The 18,429-nt window shown below is 46.7% G+C and overlaps 2 protein-coding genes across 3 annotated transcripts; both read left to right on the forward strand.

Annotated features, from left to right (window-relative positions):
* The first annotated feature begins 300 nt into the window (after window positions 1–300).
* On the forward strand, window positions 301–6,485 carry IL36RN (interleukin 36 receptor antagonist). Its single transcript, XM_026449179.1, has 6 exons — window positions 301–336; window positions 507–562; window positions 1,948–2,033; window positions 3,234–3,361; window positions 3,563–3,835; window positions 6,025–6,485. The coding sequence occupies exons 2-5, from the start codon at window positions 534–536 to the stop codon at window positions 3,785–3,787; spliced, it is 468 nt and encodes a 155-aa protein (XP_026304964.1). The 5' UTR covers window positions 301–336; window positions 507–533; the 3' UTR covers window positions 3,788–3,835; window positions 6,025–6,485.
* Window positions 6,486–9,066: 2,581 nt separating this feature from the next.
* IL1F10 (interleukin 1 family member 10) lies at window positions 9,067–17,042 on the forward strand. Of its 2 annotated transcripts, XM_023194947.2 has the most exons (5): window positions 9,067–9,113; window positions 13,864–13,923; window positions 15,499–15,584; window positions 15,901–16,028; window positions 16,330–17,035. In XM_023194947.2, exons 2-5 carry the CDS (start codon window positions 13,883–13,885, stop codon window positions 16,540–16,542), a joined length of 468 nt encoding a protein of 155 aa, XP_023050715.2. In that variant the 5' UTR covers window positions 9,067–9,113; window positions 13,864–13,882; the 3' UTR covers window positions 16,543–17,035. The 2 variants fall into 2 exon arrangements, with proteins under 2 accessions (XP_023050715.2, XP_023050716.2); XM_023194948.2 differs by lacking the exon at window positions 9,067–9,113 and having other exon boundaries at window positions 13,474–13,923; window positions 16,330–17,042.
* Window positions 17,043–18,429: the final 1,387 nt, after the last annotated feature.

The following is an 18,429-nucleotide window of genomic DNA, read 5'->3' on the forward strand; positions in this document are numbered from 1 at the left end:
ATGCTTTCCTTGAGCTGCCATGGACACTGACTCTTAGGGTCTGGAAGCTCCTGAGATGCAAAAGCCGAATGCTCACAAAGAGCTGGAAAGCCTCAAGGAAGTTCTTCAAAATTGCTGGAAGGAACTGTCTCCAGAAGCTTCCCTCCCCATGACAGATAATGAGGAGCAAGTGTTTCTGGCAACTTAGGGTGGTGTGAAATCACACTGGAAATCCTGCTCCTCCTCAGGTCCTGGCGGTTTCAGGGCCCCTCCCTAGGCCTTACTTAAAAGGCTGAGGCATCCTTGCAGGAGCAAGCAGACTCCACAGTTCCTGCCAGGAGAAAGGAACATTCTGAGGTATGTTCTGGGGTGCTGGTGGGGCCAGAGCTGTCTCCTTATCCCAGACCCAGAATCTGCTCTGTGGAAGCTGTTCACATGCTAGGGGGCTTGGTGCGGCTGCTTGCTCCCCAGACCCCAGCCAACTCAGCCTCTCTCTCCATGATTTTCTGTTGTTTATTCCAAAATAGGGGAGTCTATACCCTGTGGAGCTCAAGATGGTCCTGAGTGGGGCGCTGTGCTTCCGGTGAGTGTATGAGGCCCTGGTTTGGAGGTCCTCTGGGGGAAGTGAGTTCTGGATAGACCCGTTGTCCAGTTCCGAGCAGGAGGGAGGAAGGGAGGGGCTGCCATTGCAGCTGGGAAATTGTGACTAGCACCTCACTGCTCTTAGAGAAGTTTTCCCAGCCTTTTTCAAACAGGGCCAGGACTGGGGCAAGCCATCTCACAAGGGTTCCCTGATGCTGAGGGGGACAAGTGAACCACCCAGTCTAGAGCTGCAGCCAAGTCTATCCAAGGTGGGAAAGGGAGCCAGGATCCCAGCTCAGAGCTCTGCCATTGACCCCCAGCACAGCGAATTAATGTCAGCTCACCCACTCTTGTGCCCCTACTGCCCTGCTGCTCTTTGGGGATAATAATAAAACAAAACCATGACCATCAGTCAGTCTGTCCACCCACTGGCATGTACCAAGTCAGACACTCTGCCATGCTCTGGGCTTTACAACAAAGGATGAGAGTGGTCCTTTCTCTCAGTCTAATAAAGCACTTCCCATAATGTGTTCTATGGGACTCTGTTAGAGGAGTCCCATAGAGGCATCCAGGTGATGCTTTACACAGTAGAGCTCTCTGATCAAGTAAATGCAGGGAATTCTCCTTTCTACATCCTCTCATAAGAGAACCACAGTACAGCTCAGCATATGAGTGACTCTGAGACTTTCTGAAGTAAGGCAACTTGTTGAATCATATTTAGTGATGCATCGACCCAATTTTTATACTGCATCCTTTCCCCCCATATAACTTTTGGAGAAACCCACTTTAGGATACATCTTTCTCCTTATAAGATGTCAGGAAATCAGCTGAGTTCATAGATGAGAAACAACTTTGAAAAATAAAATAAAAGAAATTTAAATTTAAAGAAACTCCTCACTTAATAAGGAATATATGGCCAAATAGAAATACATGTATCTTGAAGAACTGAAGAATCAGGCTTTCATCTGGAAGAAGCTTGGGTGTTATCCAACCCATCATCTTAGTGTAGCAATGGGGAGGCTCCAGCCCAGAGTGGGCCAGAGAGTTGTCTGCTGCGACTCAGCAGCACTGGAGGCAGAGCTGAGGCAAGAACCTAGGGCTCTGACTCACTGTGCAGCTTTTCTTCCAATAGGAGATGGGTTGGGGCAGAAAAGGTGGAATAGGGTGAAGAAGCAAACCACAGACTCCAGTGGGAGACTGTGGGGTCATCCTCCTGGTAGGGCATGAGCCCAGCAGGGCTGGGAGAGAAGGCTCTGCTGTTACTTCTGGCACAGTAGGAAGAAAGAGAGACAAAATGCCTGAGATCAGGGTGTTCTGTGGACCGAAGGCATGCTGGAGTGTACACCCTCCCCCTAATGTAGTCCTCACCCCTTCCTGATGTTTCAGAATGAAGGACTCGGCATTGAAGGTTCTTTATCTGCATAATAACCAGCTTCTAGCTGGAGGGCTGCATGCAGGGAAGGTCATTAAAGGTTGGTGACGAAACATGACCCACTTTCCTTGGTCTCTATACACTCTGAAGGGAGGTGGCCTGAAGAGGGCTTAGAATAGACATACAGATGAGCACAGGCCTACAGAGCCCAGGCATTTGGGCAGCACAAACCAGCCTCTAAGCAAAGGCAAATAAAATACCACACCTCTCAGCAAAATGAAGACACAGGCTCTGGGGCCACCTGGAGCTTCTATGCAGAAGTGGGAATGTTTTCCAAGAGGCTTGTCTTGTCATTCCCTTACAGGTGGATTTAGGTCAAACATTGCATTCCCTGGGGGCCAGTACCAAGCAGAGAACTAAAGTAAACTCTGTATACCTTTTTTCCCATATGGGAGTCAGTTTCTGCCTCTCCACCCTGGGTCCCCTCTGCTCTCTGAAGATCCTCAGTTACTCAGAGTGGAGGGACCCAGAGAACAGGTGGCATTGTTGGACCTCCTGCTTGCTCACTCTGCCCCATGCACTGCAACAGGTACCTCTCTAAAATAGCTCACACCTGCCCACCTGGTGCACATTTGCTGAGCACAGATGCCAGGTAGATATTCTGGCATACATATGTGTATGTGTGTGCTTACTGGTGTATGTACGTGTACATGCAGGCATATATGTGTAAGCATATGTGTGCATGAATGTATCTGTGCATAACCGTGTATGTGTGAATGCAGGTATGAATGTGTGAGCATGTGTGTGTATATGTATATGTGTGCATGCATGTATCTGTGTGTGTATTTAGGTGTGCATATATGTGTCTGATGTATGTAGGTGGTGAGGGGATGTAGAGAGAGGAATGAGACCCTCTTTTGCTCTCAGCAGCCTCACAGGGTGTAGAAAGTTGTCCAAGCAACTCCAAATGGGGGCTTATCAAGACAGGCTTCAGAAAAAGGCCTGAGACCCAAGGGACCTTTTTAAAGGAGAGAGTTGCATCTATTTTGGGGTATAGAGGCTTGAAGATTTGACCCTGAACTAGAGGGTGGGGTGGAGGTGGTACAATGTGCTTCCATGCCTTGATGTCCACTCTGGGCCAGTGGACTGGAGAGGCCATGTCATGACAGCTGCTGAGAGGCCTCCCTTCTGCTCAGGCTGGGAGCAGGCCGTCTCACAGCAGTCCTGTGCCCCAGAGCCCAGGCCAGTGGCAGAAGGAGGGAAAGGCATCCAGGGCCCTGATCTGGCCTCCTTCCCACAGGTGAAGAGATCAGCGTGGTCCCCAATCGGTGGCTGGATGCCAGCCTGTCCCCCGTCATCCTGGGCGTCCAGGGTGGAAGCCAGTGCCTGTCATGTGGGGCGGGGCAGGAGCCGACTCTAACACTAGAGGTGAGACTTGGGGCATCCTCACTGGGGACTGAGCCACAAATGCTGAGCCCACTGAAGCTGGGCAGCCCACAGCCCTGGTGCTGTGGGACACCCTGGCGGGATTCTGTTGATGGCAGCTCTGCCTCCTCCCTAAAGACCCTGGCCAGCCCTCCCTCTGCCCCTGCTTCTGCCCTCACCTTTCCTGCCCTCCTCTGCTGGCAGCCAGTGAACATCATGGAACTCTATCTTGGTGCCAAGGAATCCAAGAGCTTCACCTTCTACCGGCGGGACATGGGGCTCACCTCCAGCTTCGAGTCGGCCGCCTACCCGGGCTGGTTCCTGTGCACGGTGCCTGAAGCTGATCAGCCTGTCAGACTCACCCAGCTTCCCGACAATGCCGGCTGGAATGCCCCCATCACAGACTTCTACTTCCAGCAGTGTGACTAGGGCAATATGCCCCCCAGAACTCCCTGGGCAGACCAGCTTGGGTGAGGGGTGAGTGGAGGAGACCCATGGCAGACGATCACTCTCTCTGCTCTCAGGACCCCCACTTCTGACTTACTGGGCACCTTCTCTTTTGGTTCCCAGTTTGGGTAAATTCTGAGATTTGGAGCTCAGTCCCCGGTCCTCCCCTGCTGGATGGTGCTACTGCTGTGGAACCTTGTAAAAACCATGTGGGGTAAACTGGGAATAATATGAAAATATTTCTATGGGGGTTGGGTGGAGGAGTGGTGGGAATCATTCCTGCTTAATGGTAACTGACCAGTGTTACCCTGAGCCCCACAGGCCAACCCGTCCCCAGTTGAGCCTTACAGGGTCAGTAGCTCTCCACCTGAAGTCCTGTCACTCACCATTGTGCAGGAGAGGGAGGTGGTCATAGAGTTAGGGATCCATGACCCTCGGCCCAGCCCCACCCCCTTCCCTTTAATCCTGACACTGTCGTATGCTACCTTTTCTATCTCTACCCTCATCCTCTTGCTGTGGGCCTGAGGAGGTGGTGATGTCAGAGGAAATGGCTCGAGCTCAGAAGACAAAAAATAAGCAGGGCATGCCGATCCTTTTTTAAAAACCCAAGATCCAACCAAAATCCCAGATGCTGGTCTCTATTCCCATGAAAAAGTGCTTGTGACATACTGAGAAGAGCAACTTACAAAGTGGCATATATTGCAATTTATTTTAATTTAAAAATACCTATTTATATATTGCTTCATAGAAAAAAGGTCTGGAAGAGTTTACTTCAATTGCAGCAATGTCAGGGTGGTGGCAGTATAGGTGATTTTTCTTTTAATTCTTTTAATTTATCTGTATTTCCTAATTTTTCTACGATGAAGATCAATTGCTTGTATAATAACAAGAAAAGAAATTAATCTTGAGGTACCCAGAGTAGACATCATCTCTGATTGCCCTCAGCCTCCACTTTCCCAGAGTTAAATTCAAACTGAATTGAGCTCTGCTGCTCTGGTTTGTTGTAGTAGTGATCAGGAAACAGATCTCAGCAAAGCCACTGAGGAGGAGGCTGTGATGAGTTTGTGTGGCTGGAATCTCCTGGGTAAGGAACTTAAAGAACAAAAATCATCTGGTAATTCTTTCCTAGAAGGATCACAGGCCCTGGGATTGCAAGGCTTGGGATCCAGTCTCTAAGAAGACTGCTGTACTGATTGAAGAGTGTCCCCTGCAAATTCACATCCTTCTTGGAATCTCAGTCTGTGAGCTTATTTGGAGATAAAGTCTCTGCAGATGCAGTTAGTTAAGATGAGGTCATGCTGGATGAAGGTAAACCTAAATTCAATATGAATGGTATCCTTGTATGAAAAGGAGAGGACACAGAGACACAGAGGAGATGCAGGGAAGAAGACTATGTAAAGACGAAGGCAGAGATTGGAGTTATGCGGCCACAAGCCAAGAAACACCAAGGATTGTGACAACCATCAGAAGCTTGAAAGATGCAAAGAAGAATTCTTCCTTAGAGCTTTTAGAGGGATCACGGCTCTGCTGAAACCTTAATCTCAGACTTCTAGCCTCCTGAATGAAGAAAGAATAAATTTCGACTGTTTTAAGCCACCAAGGATAATTGGTTATGGCAGCTCTCGAAAACGAATACAGCTGCTAAAATGATCCCTGTCTCCTCGTGTTCACATTCTGTGTGTATCCCCTCCCACAATATACCAGAGTTGTCTTTGTGACTAATAGAATATGGCAGAAGTGCTGGCCTGCCACTTCCAAGATTAGGTTATAAAAGACATTGCAGCTTCTACTTGAGCTCTCTCTCTCTGCCACCCACTGCCCTCCAATCTATCTTGGCTCACTCGCTCTGGGGGAAGCTAGCTGCCATGCTATGAGCAGGCCTGTAAAGAGACTTATGTGGTAAAAAATGAAGTCTCCTGCCCACAGCCACATGAGTGAACCTAGAAGCAGAGACTCTGTGAGATAATCAAAGTTTGTTGTTTTAAGTTGCTCAGTTTTGGTCTAATGTGTTATGCAGCAATAGATAACTAATATGCAGAGAAAGAGAAACAAATGCATTCGTTTTATTATTGCAATTTTTTCCAATACTTTTTATTTTCTTTCTTACAATGAACAACTATCCTTCATTCACCCAAATATTCTATTTAAAAGCTAATAATACAACATTTGTTGAATCACCTGATTCTGCAAGGTTGAGATCCTCTAGTCTTATGTGCCAGGAATCGACTCCAGTGTCCCCACCCAAATCCTGGGGAATGGGAGCAGAAACCAGAGGAGGAGCCCATATCTGAGCCCCAGGTATTCCACCTGCACCTCACCTGTTGGACCAGCTTGGTAGGTTGAGAGTCCACTGAGGCACTAGCAAGGAGGTGGCCGGGACAGATGGGGCTGCCTCTATGGGCCTCGCCAGCTCCAGCCCAGATCCAACTGAAGTCCTCAGGCAACAGGCAGCACAGCTCCTACCCCAGGCCTCTCAGGGCTGCCAAGAACACGAGCTCCAGATGCCAGGCTGTGTTTCAGACCCTGTTCACACTCTGTTTGTCCATGGGCCCAGAACTTGTGTTGTTCTGCTTTTGGGTCCTCCATCCATCCTCTCTGCCTAGATAAATCTCTCATCTTTCAATACCCTGCTAAGATGTCACCTCCTCCAAGAAGCTTTTACTGAGTTGAGACCCCCCCAGCTCTCTGATCTGGCAATGTTTTGTGCGTACCTCCCTGCACTGTAGTACCTTAACTTGGAGTCTGTGGCCCCTGGGATGACCTTAAGGTTAGGGACATACAAGTTTGTCTCTCAGCACCTTGCATAATGCTTGGCACATAATGGAAACACAATGAGTATATAATGTTGAAACTATTTCTCCACCCTGGAATATTCTATCCCTCTCCTCCACCCATCTAAACAGGCCCACCCTTAAGGGAGCAGCTTAAATTCCACCTCATTCTTGAAGGTTTCTCCAGCCTAAATTTGTTGCTTCCTCATTTGTAGAATGACAGAACTCAGAAGAGCTTTAGCCAGGATGAGCCGACACAAGTCAGTAGTAAAAGGAGGAATATAAGATTCCTCCTTCAGGAATGTACAGGCTGGACATCATGACCATACAAATGAAAAAGAGTTAGTGGCTTTGGATTTCTGCAATTTTGTTATAAATCACTGGTCTGAACCTGTATTTACAGAGATGCAATACTCACATCATGCGGGATTTGTACAATTGCAGACACTGAGGAGCAGAGAATGTTCCAAGGTCAGGCTGTAGGGAAGAGGCTACAACGTGGGAGGTATTATCCTGAAAAAAGCAATGCACAGGGAGCCCTCTTCAAGCACTTAAAGGCTTGCCAAGTAGAAGAATATGCTTGTTCTGTGTAATTTAAGAACACACAAGCAGAACCAATGGGTGCAAATTATGTGGAGGCTGTTTTTCCTATATGACCCCCATATTTTAACCACAAAGACCACAAACATTGGTAGTGCTTCTTCAAGAGGTTGTGTGGTCCCTGACCCTGAGGTGTTGAGGCAGAGCCTAATTAACCAATTTCTCAGGGATGCCATAGCACAGATTTCTCCAATTGGAGGGAGACTATGATTGCACGTCTACGAGATGGAGTTTCACTCTGTCGCCAAGGCTGGAGTACAGTGGTGAGATCTTGGCCCACTGCAACCTCTGCCTCCCAGGTTCAAGTGATTCTCCTGCCTCAGCCTCCTGAGTAGCTGGGCCTATGGGTGCATGCCACCATGTCTGGCTAATTTTTGTATTTTTAGTAGACACGAGGTTTCACCATGTTGGCCAGGCTGGTCTTGAACTCCTGACCTCAAGTGATCTGCCTGCCTTGGCCTCCCAAAGTGTTGGGATACATGCATGAGCCACTACGCCCGGCCTAAAGTCCTTTCAATTTTAAGATTTTTTTTTGCCCAAGGAGCTTCTCTGACACTATTGTTTTCAACATGCCCTTAGCCCACAGCTTAGAGAGTCTGGTCTTCTTAATTATCCTTTTAAGTGTTTATGACTTAGTTCCTCAGCTAGACTGTAAAACTACTTAACAACAGGGACTGTGTATTGAATGCCTTTGTCACACAGCAGTGTAAATGCTGGGTAAACACTCATTGGTTGCCTGACATAGTAACTCATGCTTTAATTCTTCCCACAGAAGGGTGAGAGATTGGGACAGTGGAAGAAGAATGATTACTGGCCTCAGAAAGCAGAAATCTGGTCCCATTTCTGCCCATCTTTTCTCATTTCTCATCCTGTAGGTATCTGAGTCTTAGACCCACCTATCCCACTTCCTCAAGAAGTCCTTGGTGGAACTTTGCAAATGACCAAAGAGGAAGAATTACAATAAGGTTGTTAGTTTCCAGAGAACATTATACCTAAGCTTCTCCACCTTTGTGATGGATGGATAGATGGATGGATGGATGGATGGATGGATGGATGGATGGACAGAAGGACAGAAGGGTGGATGGATGGATGGATGGGCAAATGGGTGGATGGATGGATGGATGAATGATGGATGGATGGAAGAATGGACTGATGGGCAGATAGATGAACAGATGGGTGGCTGGGTGGGTAGATGGATGGATGAATTGAGTCAAGTAATGTCAATTAGAGACCTGAGTGTTCTTTCCTGTGTGCTCTGCTCACACTGTCATATTTCTCATGGCACATGATGGCTGCTCAGTCTCAAGGTGAATCTGAGGTCAGTATCTTTGCAGTTGGGTTTCCTTAGATGTTCTGTCCCATCAAGATGGTACCAGCTAATTAAACTCACTGAAAAGCAGAGACTCCCTTCTCATCTTTCCAAACAGAGCCACACTCACAGTGCTATCAGCCCCTTCTCTTACTCTGGCTGTCTGGCCACAGCCTGGATTCAGGCATCAGAGTTCATTCTGTCCTTGGGTTTGCCAGACATACTCTCTTGCATTCACCAGCTCTTCAAGCCTGGGATGGAGCCTCACGGGGCACCAAAGATGTCTGACCCCCAGCACTGTTTATCTGGCTGCAAACCCACTAATAACATAGTCAATGACAGTAGGTACAGAGCAGGGGCCCCATACCTTGTTTCTGCCAAGGCTTTATGGACGACTCTCTCCCCCTTCAACAAATGCTCATTAATATTCCCACCGTCTTATTATTCATACTGTATCAAAGACGTTGTGAAATCCCCAGACTCTTCTTCCTTCATGTCCTGCAGCCAATTATAGAGATTGGTGCAGGCCTGACCCACCCTTACCAGAGAATATAAACACAGTGCAATGCACTGGAGAAATCAGTTGGAGTCTCCAGGGATAAGGGTTCCAGGCACCCAGGATCTGCAGGTCAGTGATGGACAGGCAGTATTCTCTCTCTCTTTTCTTTCTTTTCTGCTCTCTCCTGTCAATATCTCTGATAGGCCCTCTATCCCTTCACTCCTCCTGGCAAGCTGTCTAGGTAACAAGATATTCCCCTCATAGAACATGGTGGGACATCAAAAACATTTAGGAGCACATAAAGGGATTTGAGGAGAAGGAATAGGTTAAGCCAAATCAAGATTTTTTAACTACTTAGAACTACTGACTTTAGAAAGTAATCTCAAAAGAAACCATCTGGGCCAGTGGTATTCAAACTGTGTTTGGTGGAAGCTTAAGAGTTGTTTTTTTTTATTATTATTATTTAAAATTTTTATTTATTTATTTATTTATTTATTGCTCCTTTGGAGCTCCTCAGTGTCTTCTTTGTAGGCAAGAGAAATACTAGCAGGTCTCCACGGCTTCCTGTGTCAGCAAAACAGGTGCCCTTTATCCTTTATACAATCATTAGAATTCTGCATAAAATTGTATTGTGAAACTTAAAACAGTTTTGAAAGATAGCTTACTCAATCTTTCCATCCAATGATAATAAGTTGAAGGGCCAGGGATAAAAGGTGGCAAGATAAATTGGTAGCAGAGCTAGGTCTAGGACTCAGCCTTTCCAGTCAAAGTCTGCTGTGTGTGTTTCTATGTCCTGGCCATAAGGACCAGGGTATTTCAATTAGGGTGGTTGGAGAGAGCTTCAAGTGAGCTATAAGCCATGCTTCATGACTTCAAGATCTTATTAACTTTTATAAGGGAAATAAATGTCTTTATGTACAACAATAAATAATACAGTAAAATTTAATAGGAGCTCAGAGTAGAGTTACAATAGTAAAGGAAAGATTCATTAAACTCTGACTCATGGAATTATAAATAGTTTGGCCTAGAAAGAACCTTCAAAACCATGTAATCTAATCCCATGAATTTGGCCTAGAAAGAACCTTCATAACCCCATAATCTAATCCCATTAATTTATAGATGCTGAAACTGAGGGTTGGAGGTTAAAAGACATAACCCCATATGTCTAAGCTGTAACTCTGCACTGGTAATTAATTTGATAGAACTAGATACTGAACCCATCTATATTGATACCATCTCCAGTGATCTTAATATCAAAAGATCTGAATGGATGACAATGAGAGGGGGTGACTTTTGAGGCAGGGAGAACAATGGGACACCTGTGAGTATCTCCACTGAGAAGATAAGAAAGGAATTATGTTGCCAGGAGGCATGGTTTGGTGTCCATGGAGAAGTGAGATGCTATCACACAAGAAAATCAGAGTCAAATGGTAGCAAAATAGTCAATCACTGTGGATTCTAGAGCTGGGCAGGGATGTGGTGAAAAAAGCCTTTAGAACGTGGGTCCAGATTCCTCACATAGGTTGGAATGAATGAAAGGTAGAAAAACCAGGAATACAAGTACAGTAGTAATGGCGATTAAGAACACAAAGTTGTATTTTAAAGAAAGAACCTATAGGGACTTGATAAGTTAGACATGAGTCAGGAGAAGTGGGAGATATTGTCAATGAGTCTCAGGTTTTGAATATCACTGGTGAGAGGAATATTATGACAATGAGACAAATGAAATTGGGAGGAATGTGTGGGCTGGGAGAAGATAATTAACTTAATCTTAAATATATGTGTTTGGATGTCAGCAGGATGTCCAAAGTGAACTGTCCTGTAGGCTGCAGGAGGTAAAGTGGGATGTGCAGTCTGCATTTGGGAGGCATTAGCCCAAGATGATCATTGCAGCTATAGAAGTCAATGAATTGCAGGTTCATATGATATGAAATAGAAGTGCTTAGGATCTTGTTAGCCTTAGGAGTGGTCCCAGAAGGAGGTGAAATCTACAATGGGAGAAAGAGGTGTGAAGGGAGTCATTCAATGTCAAGGGTTCCAAGGAGGCAATGACCAAATATCAAAGGAATCAAAAGAATCTTTGGATCTAGCTCCACAGAAGTTAATATTGGTCTTGGAGAGAACATCCCACATAGATACTGTGCAGGAGAATGAGGGGAGGATAGGATAGTGTGCTGTGCAAAAGAACATCGGGAAAGCCCAAGTTTAGTTGGTAGGGGTGCTTGAGCCAGGACAGGTGAATTGAGGATGTCTGAGAGCCAGATGCCATGTCCAGGGAGAAATGAGAGGAAGAAAAGAGGGATACAGACTGAAGTTCAGTGAAAAGTCATTTGAGGACAATAGGGAGGGGAAGCTTTGGGGATGAGGCATGTGGCACATTGGGAAGGACTTGGCACACAGCAGAGGCTCAGCACCAAGACCCAGGCTCTCTAATGGACCAGACACTAGCTTCCTACTCCTACTCACTTCATCACAATCTATCAGAACCCAGGCAGAGGGAGCTGAATAGGGGAGCCTTTGGGAGAGACACTGTACATTTTGACTGTGCCAGAATGGGAGGTTTCTAGGGCCCATGGGATCCAGCTGGACTGGACCAGCACTGAATTTCTTCCAACTCTTTGAGCTGACACTGACCCAGAGTGGGAGTCATCAGCTTCTGTCCAGCTTCACTTAGTCTGCCCCACCTAGATCTGGGCACAGCTACCACACTGCCCACTGTCCTACTGCCACAACCAAAGAAGCCCCAGTGGTTTGGCCAAGGGAAGCCTATCACCAAGTGGGCTTACCTTGAGACCATGATGCTGTTGAGTTATCTGTATTAGGGGACTGTCTGGTCCTTTAGGACTCAAAGTGCTGGCATTTGACATCACCTGGTTGCATATTTGAAATGTACAGTCTCAGGTCCCAAACCAGGTCTGAAAAATCAGAATCTGTATTTTAACAAGAAAGGCTGCAGGTGGTTTATATATGTATTAATGAGTGTGAAGAATGAAAGTACACCAGTTCCCAAGCAGCCTGGCTGATTGCTGGAATCACTCCAAGTCCTACTGAATTAGAACCTTCAGCCCAGGAAATAGTAATTATACAGAGTCCCCCAGGTGATGCGGATGGGCAGGTACATTTAGGAGCAAATGACTTTAACTGAACACTTCATTAAAAAAATGTTGAAACTTACTTGATGCTACAAAGGAAATTTATGTTCATTACAGGAAAATTGTTGATATGTTTAAAAAATTACTCACGAAGCCATAGGTAAGTGGTGCAACAACACGAGTAACGTTTCTATGTATGTGTCTCTCTCTATGTGTGGATTTAAATAGAATTATAGTGTACACTTGATTTATAATCTGCATTTTTCACCTAATATATTTTGAAAAATTTTAGGTGATAAAACAGGCTTCTACAATATCTTTAACAAACACATACATCCTTATTTATTGAAGTTTACCATAATTTCTTAGCCAATTATCTATTACTGAAAATTTAGATTTTTTCAACTTCTCACTACTGTAAAAAATTATGCAGTGAACATTTTTGTAAGTAAACATTTGGGCAATCCATTATTTTCCCTAAGAGTAAGGGAAACACATGCAATCACAAAGTATACAGAACGCTTTAAGACTTTGATTCACAGTGCCAATATCCCTCCAGAATTTGTACTTGTCAGTCCCTATTATCCTTCACTCTAAGTCTCAAAGTCATACCCCAAGGCCTGGGGACAGAAAATGACTTGTCCAAAGTGACAGTGGCAGACCCAGTACTAAAAGCCTCCTTGGCTATAGTCCTGTTTCTGGAACCTGAGTGCTGAGGTGGTTGGAAGCCGTGCCTTCAGCACCCACCTGTTCCTCCTCACCTGCCCCCGCAAGGTCCCCCAGCATCACTCTATTCCTCCCTGATCCCTATTACTTTCTTCCACCTGCCTTCTTCCTTTCTCTTCTCTCATTTTCTGCTTTCTTATATTTTTTTCTTCTCTATTCCCTTCTTATTTGGTGAGAATCAGATCTACTTGGTAAACCTCAGCCCTAGTCATACTTGCATTACTTTCCTGAGCTAATCTCCAGCTTCTGATTAGCTGTGGGTTTAATTCCATGCTAAATTTTGGACTGGTCTTTCCAACAGGTGATCATTTTAGGGAAGAGCTCTAGGACGGGATAACCCATCGGGAAGGAGCAGAGTCATGTGAAGCTGTGTGGCCTGGCATTTATACTGGGCCACTATCTTCACTTTAGATTGTTCGCCCTCAAAAACACAAGTGCCATTTTCCATCTGGAACAGAATGGGGAAGTTTGGACGGGCTGTTTTCAGCAGTCTTGGCCAAGCATTTCCAGTCGCTAGGAATGATGCTTTCCAACTCTCTGTGGGGACCCCACCAGCCTCACTGCCGCTGGAGACCCCTTCTGGTTGTGCTCTCTTCTTTCACTCTGGGCTGTAGTTATCTAACCCTTGACTAGTTATAGGGGCGAGGATGTGTTGCCCTGTTGGCCCAAAGGGCAGTGGGATTGGGTTTGAGCTGGGTTTATCCTCTAACTGTGAGGGAGGCTACAGCACACCACCCCAATCTCAGGGTTGGGAAGTGTTGTGGCTCAGCTATTTGGGGAATCTGTTTTCCGGTTTCTCAGAACCAGCGCAAGCACACACGTTCCAGGCTCACGTCCCTGGTGGCTGGACTTGCTCCCAGATAGCCTCAGTCAGGAAGAAGCAGAGCTGCCTGGAGCCTGCTGGATTGGTGGAAGCCTTGGTGGATTCTGGCAGGCCAATTATAGGTGAATGACCTGGGGTACCTGTGCAGCCTGTGGCTGAGTGGTTCTGAGCCCCAGCATGTCTGCCCCTGGCTTCACCCAGCCTCCTTTTGTAACTGCCCTTCTCTCCTCCCCATCAGCGAGGACCAGACACCACTGATGGCAGGAATGTGTTCTCTCCCCATGGCAAGATACTACATGTAAGTTGTCCTGGCATGTCCCTGCTTTCCCAACCAGGGGGTCTGGGGATCACTTGGGAAGAGGAAAGGAATGCTGAGTCAGAGGATGAGGCTCCTTCTCACCTTAGAAATTGCAAGTGCCCCATAATTAAGCTTCATCATCACCACAGTAGCAACAGCTCTTTCCTGAATGTCGGCAAGATGCCAGCCAATCTACTGCCTCATCTCTGTCCCAAAAAGTCTATAAGGGAGTGTTATTAACCCCATTTTACAGATCTGGAAGCTAAGGCTTAAAGAGGGTAAATAACTTCCCCCATGTCACACAGCTACCAAAAAGCAGAGCCAGGAATCAGACTTCATGTCCTCTGTGCCGCTCCATCTGCCTTTCTGAAATCTCAGAAACAGTTCTGAATCTCAATGACAGCATCTTGATGGTGGTCCCTGTGGCCTTTACTCTCAGTTTGGGCTTCTAACACTTACTTACATTTCATCTCATTTGAGATTTGCATCCTTCCTTATATTTTACTACTTTGTTGTCTGTGATTTTGTTATAAGCTCCTTTGAGGAAGGAGGTGAGGCATAAGAAAAACAAAGTAGGACTCTGGGATGCATTTTCTCTGCTCCTCCCATGGACCCTGGAATGTCCAGGGTTGTGTCCTGGACAAGGTGGGTGGGGAGCAGTCCTGGTCTCAAGGAGATGACAGCCTGGCTGTGAAGCAAGACACATACATAGGAAGCACACAAATGACAAAACAGATGTCAGCACTTCAGGACAACTAACCTGGGTTCTGGTCTCCAAACAGAATGCTGCTGGCATGTGAGTTGTCACATCTGGGTTGTCAAGTTGGGAGGGGAAATGCCAGTTAGCAAGCCCAGGATCTTTTTGGAAGTTTATTTTTATTGTGCAAGTGAACCTGCTTTAAACAGGTACAGTCATTAGTTAAGGGTATTATCATGAGCTGCTATTGAGATAAAAAAATCTCCCGGAGGTGGTGGAATTGGTCCGGAGGTTCTGCCCTAAAAGGTTAATGAGAGCTCTCCAGCCCTGACAGTGGCTGACAGGCATCTTTGAAATCAGCCAGGTGACTGAGTTAATAACCTGCATGACTTTAAAGTCTTTAAAATATCTGAAAAGCAACTCACACTTCAGTATACACTCAATTAATCCCTGCACTAAAGAGAATAAACATTTATAAACAATTAGGGAAGGCCCAAAAAATTTAAGATAAGGTTCACCATATCCTAAAGTCATCTGAGCCTCACTAAGACATTTCTCAGGAAGCCGGAAACATTTTCTCTACCCCTCTGTCAGAGGGCATTGGCTCTCCATTCTCCTCTGAAAGCCTCCCCAAGCCATGACAAGGCAGGAAGCACAGCCTCTGAAAAGCATGAACACAGGAGACCTTCCTTGCTTTAAAGCTGGCCTGGCCTTTACCTGCTCTTGGGAGTGATCGTTCCCCTCTTACCACCTGTGAAGGAGAGAAAATCCTCCAAATGCTCAAGTTGGTGATGGCAACTTGAGCATGGAGGTGGCAGGGCTTGGGGGCCAGTGGTACATAAAGGGAGTGGGCCATCAGCACTGTCATTCTGTTTCAGAATTAAATATGCAGATCAGAAGGCTCTATACACGAGAGATGGCCAGCTCCTAGTGGGAGATCCTGTTGCAGACAACTGCTGTGCAGGTGAGTGAGCTTCTGGGGCCTCCACCCCATGCTCCATCTGTCATAGGCCCTCCCTTCTCTTCTTCCCTTTCCTCTCCAGCAGAGGGTCAGCTGCTAGCTACCCCCATTGACAGTGAGAAGGGCCAGAGAGCAGCTGTGGCCTCTAATAGTTAGGGGGCATGACTCCTGCAGACGTCCTGGCTCACCCTCCAGTCTGCATGCAGGGCCAGGCCAGGTGTGCCCATGCTCAGTTCCTTCCTGCCTGAGCCTTTACCTGCAAAGAGCCTGCAACCTGGGCCTCCCTTGTCCCTTGACTCTTCTCTCTCTTCCCTCCTAGAGAAGATCTGCATACTTCCTAACAGAGGCCTGGACCGCACCAAGGTCCCCATCTTCCTGGGGATCCAGGGAGGGAGCCGCTGCCTGGCATGTGTGGAGACAGGAGAGGGGCCTTCCCTACAGCTGGAGGTGAGAAGCCTCTCCCCATTCTAGGGGACACTGCAGACCTGGCCTGGCCGCTGGGATGCTCTGGCATCTTTGTGCCTATCTGTGGATTCCCAGCCAGGTCCACATGTCCTCCTCCCTCAGGTTTCCACCATCTCTCTCTGCACCTAGCACCAAGAGTCTTGCCCTCTAGAATCTGCAGAAGGCAGTCCCTTGGGTAAAACCCAGCCCTGTCAGGTCCTTCTTTGGCCAAGCCCCAGAAGCCTCCAGGGCTAACACCTCCATCAGCACCCTCATTCTGCAGCTTTCCACCTTGCCCCCACAGGATGTGAACATTGAGGAACTGTACAAAGGTGGTGAAGAGGCCACACGCTTCACCTTCTTCCAGAGAAGCTCAGGCTCCGCCTTCAGGCTCGAGGCTGCTGCCTGGCCTGGCTGGTTCCTGTGTGGCCTGGCAGCGCCCCAGCAGCCAGTACAGCTCACCAAGGAGAGTGAGCCCTCGGCCCGTACTGAGTTCTACTTTGAACAGAGCCGGTAGGGAGACAGGAGGCTGTGTTTCAGCCTGGTGCCCACAAATCAAGCTCATTCTGCTCAGGGTCTATGGTAGGCAGAATAATGTCCCCCCAGATATGTCCACATCCTAATCCCAAGATCTGGGCATATGTTACTATACATGGCCAAAGGGGTTTTGCAAATGTGATTATGTTAAGGATCTTGAGATGAAGAGACAATCCTGGGTTATCCTGGTGGTCTCAGTATAATCGCAAGGGTCCTTGTGAGATGGAGTCAGGAAGGGAGAGTCAGAGAGAGACTGGAAGATACCATGCTTCTAATTTTGAAGATGGAGTCAGGGGCTTTGAGCCAACAAATGCAGGGGTTTTTAGAATGTGGACAAGCCAAGGGAAAGGGTTCTCCTCTAGAGGCTCCAGAAGTAACACAGCTCTGCTGACACCTGGATTTCAGCTCAGCAACACCCATTTCAGACTTCTGACCTCCACAACTCTAAAATAATAAACTTGTGTTATTGTAAACCACTAAGTTTGTGGTAATTTGTTATAGCAGCCATAGAAAACTACTACAGAGCCTCATTCGACCCTGTGTCCAGTGTTTGATGCAAGAGACTTGGTGAGTTCTGAGAAGGCTACCTGCAGCTTCTTCTCTAGTCCGTCTGCTATGGAGCCTCTAGAAACAACCAAGAAGCCCCAGGCAGAACTCAGTGTCCTCTGCGCAGGGACAAAGCCTTGGGCTGCTTACAATTTAAATTCTAGCTCAAGTCTTGTGATTTTCTACTAGATACTTCACAGTGAATCTATAATTCCATTGTTGACTGTTGGTACTGTCCGCTATCTGCCAGTTGCTTTGAGTGTGCAAAGCAAGGAGTAGCAAGGACCAGGCAATGTGTGTGTCCTGGATGTGTTGAGCTGAAGGTTACAGTGGAGTCCCTAAATTGAGGTGACTTGATATAGTTGGGAGTACAGGGCTGGAATTTAGCTGAGAGTTTGCAATTGGAATTCATATCATCCTCAGAGCTTAAACACTTCTCTATTTCATAGAGAATATTTGGTTGGGCTCAAGCTAGAGCAGAAAGTCCGTGGCATCAGGACTCAGAGAAGGCATGGGCTGCTGGCGCTCTCCCTCTGGTGTATAACTACTCAACATTCACCTAGCATGTTCTGAGTTCTGATCACAGGACAGCAATTTTAAGAACCATCTGTCATCATCCTCAGAATGACTCTTCAAGGCAAGCATTTTCACCTGCATTTGACAGATGAGAAAACTGGACTAAGAGAAGTGAAATAACTTGCTGAAGGTCATATGGACTATCTGTGTTGGAACTCAAGATAAAACTTGGTACAGCTGACCTCAATGCCATTTTGCAAATTTTTATTCCACTTAAGGAGCTCAGGATAGAATAGTGAATAGAACCAAACTTCCTTGTAACTGATAATTGAATGGGAGAAACACTAAACGAGCAAATAAACAAACAGAAATACAGAAAGGGCACTTTTCACGATCAGAAGGTGAGGGCAGCAGGTATTCAATGGAAATATTAGATAGGGGGGTCAGGAGAGGTTTGTTTGTTTGTTTACTTTTTTGAAGAGGTAACCTTTGCACTGAGGCTACAGACAGGAAGGAACTGTGACTAGAAATAATCAAGACAAAGGAGTAGCAAATATGTTGGTCCTGAGACAGAAAGGAGCTAGTGTGCTCAAGTAACAGTAGAAGGCTGGGATGGGGCTGGAGCCTGGAGAGCAAGGGAGGAGTTTAGGGGGTGAGCAAGACCAGCAGGGTTGGATCATGTGTGACCTTGAAGGCAAAGTAGAGGCTTCCTAGCATTAAGTGTGAAGGGAGCTACACGACAGGCTCTGATATGTTTTGGTTCTTTCTCTGAGCTGCCTCTCCATAGCCTGTGTGTGCTCCGGGA

This window comes from Piliocolobus tephrosceles, chromosome 15 (assembly GCF_002776525.5).
Source record: "Piliocolobus tephrosceles isolate RC106 chromosome 15, ASM277652v3, whole genome shotgun sequence".
NCBI classification, from domain to species: Eukaryota; Metazoa; Chordata; class Mammalia; order Primates; family Cercopithecidae; genus Piliocolobus; species Piliocolobus tephrosceles.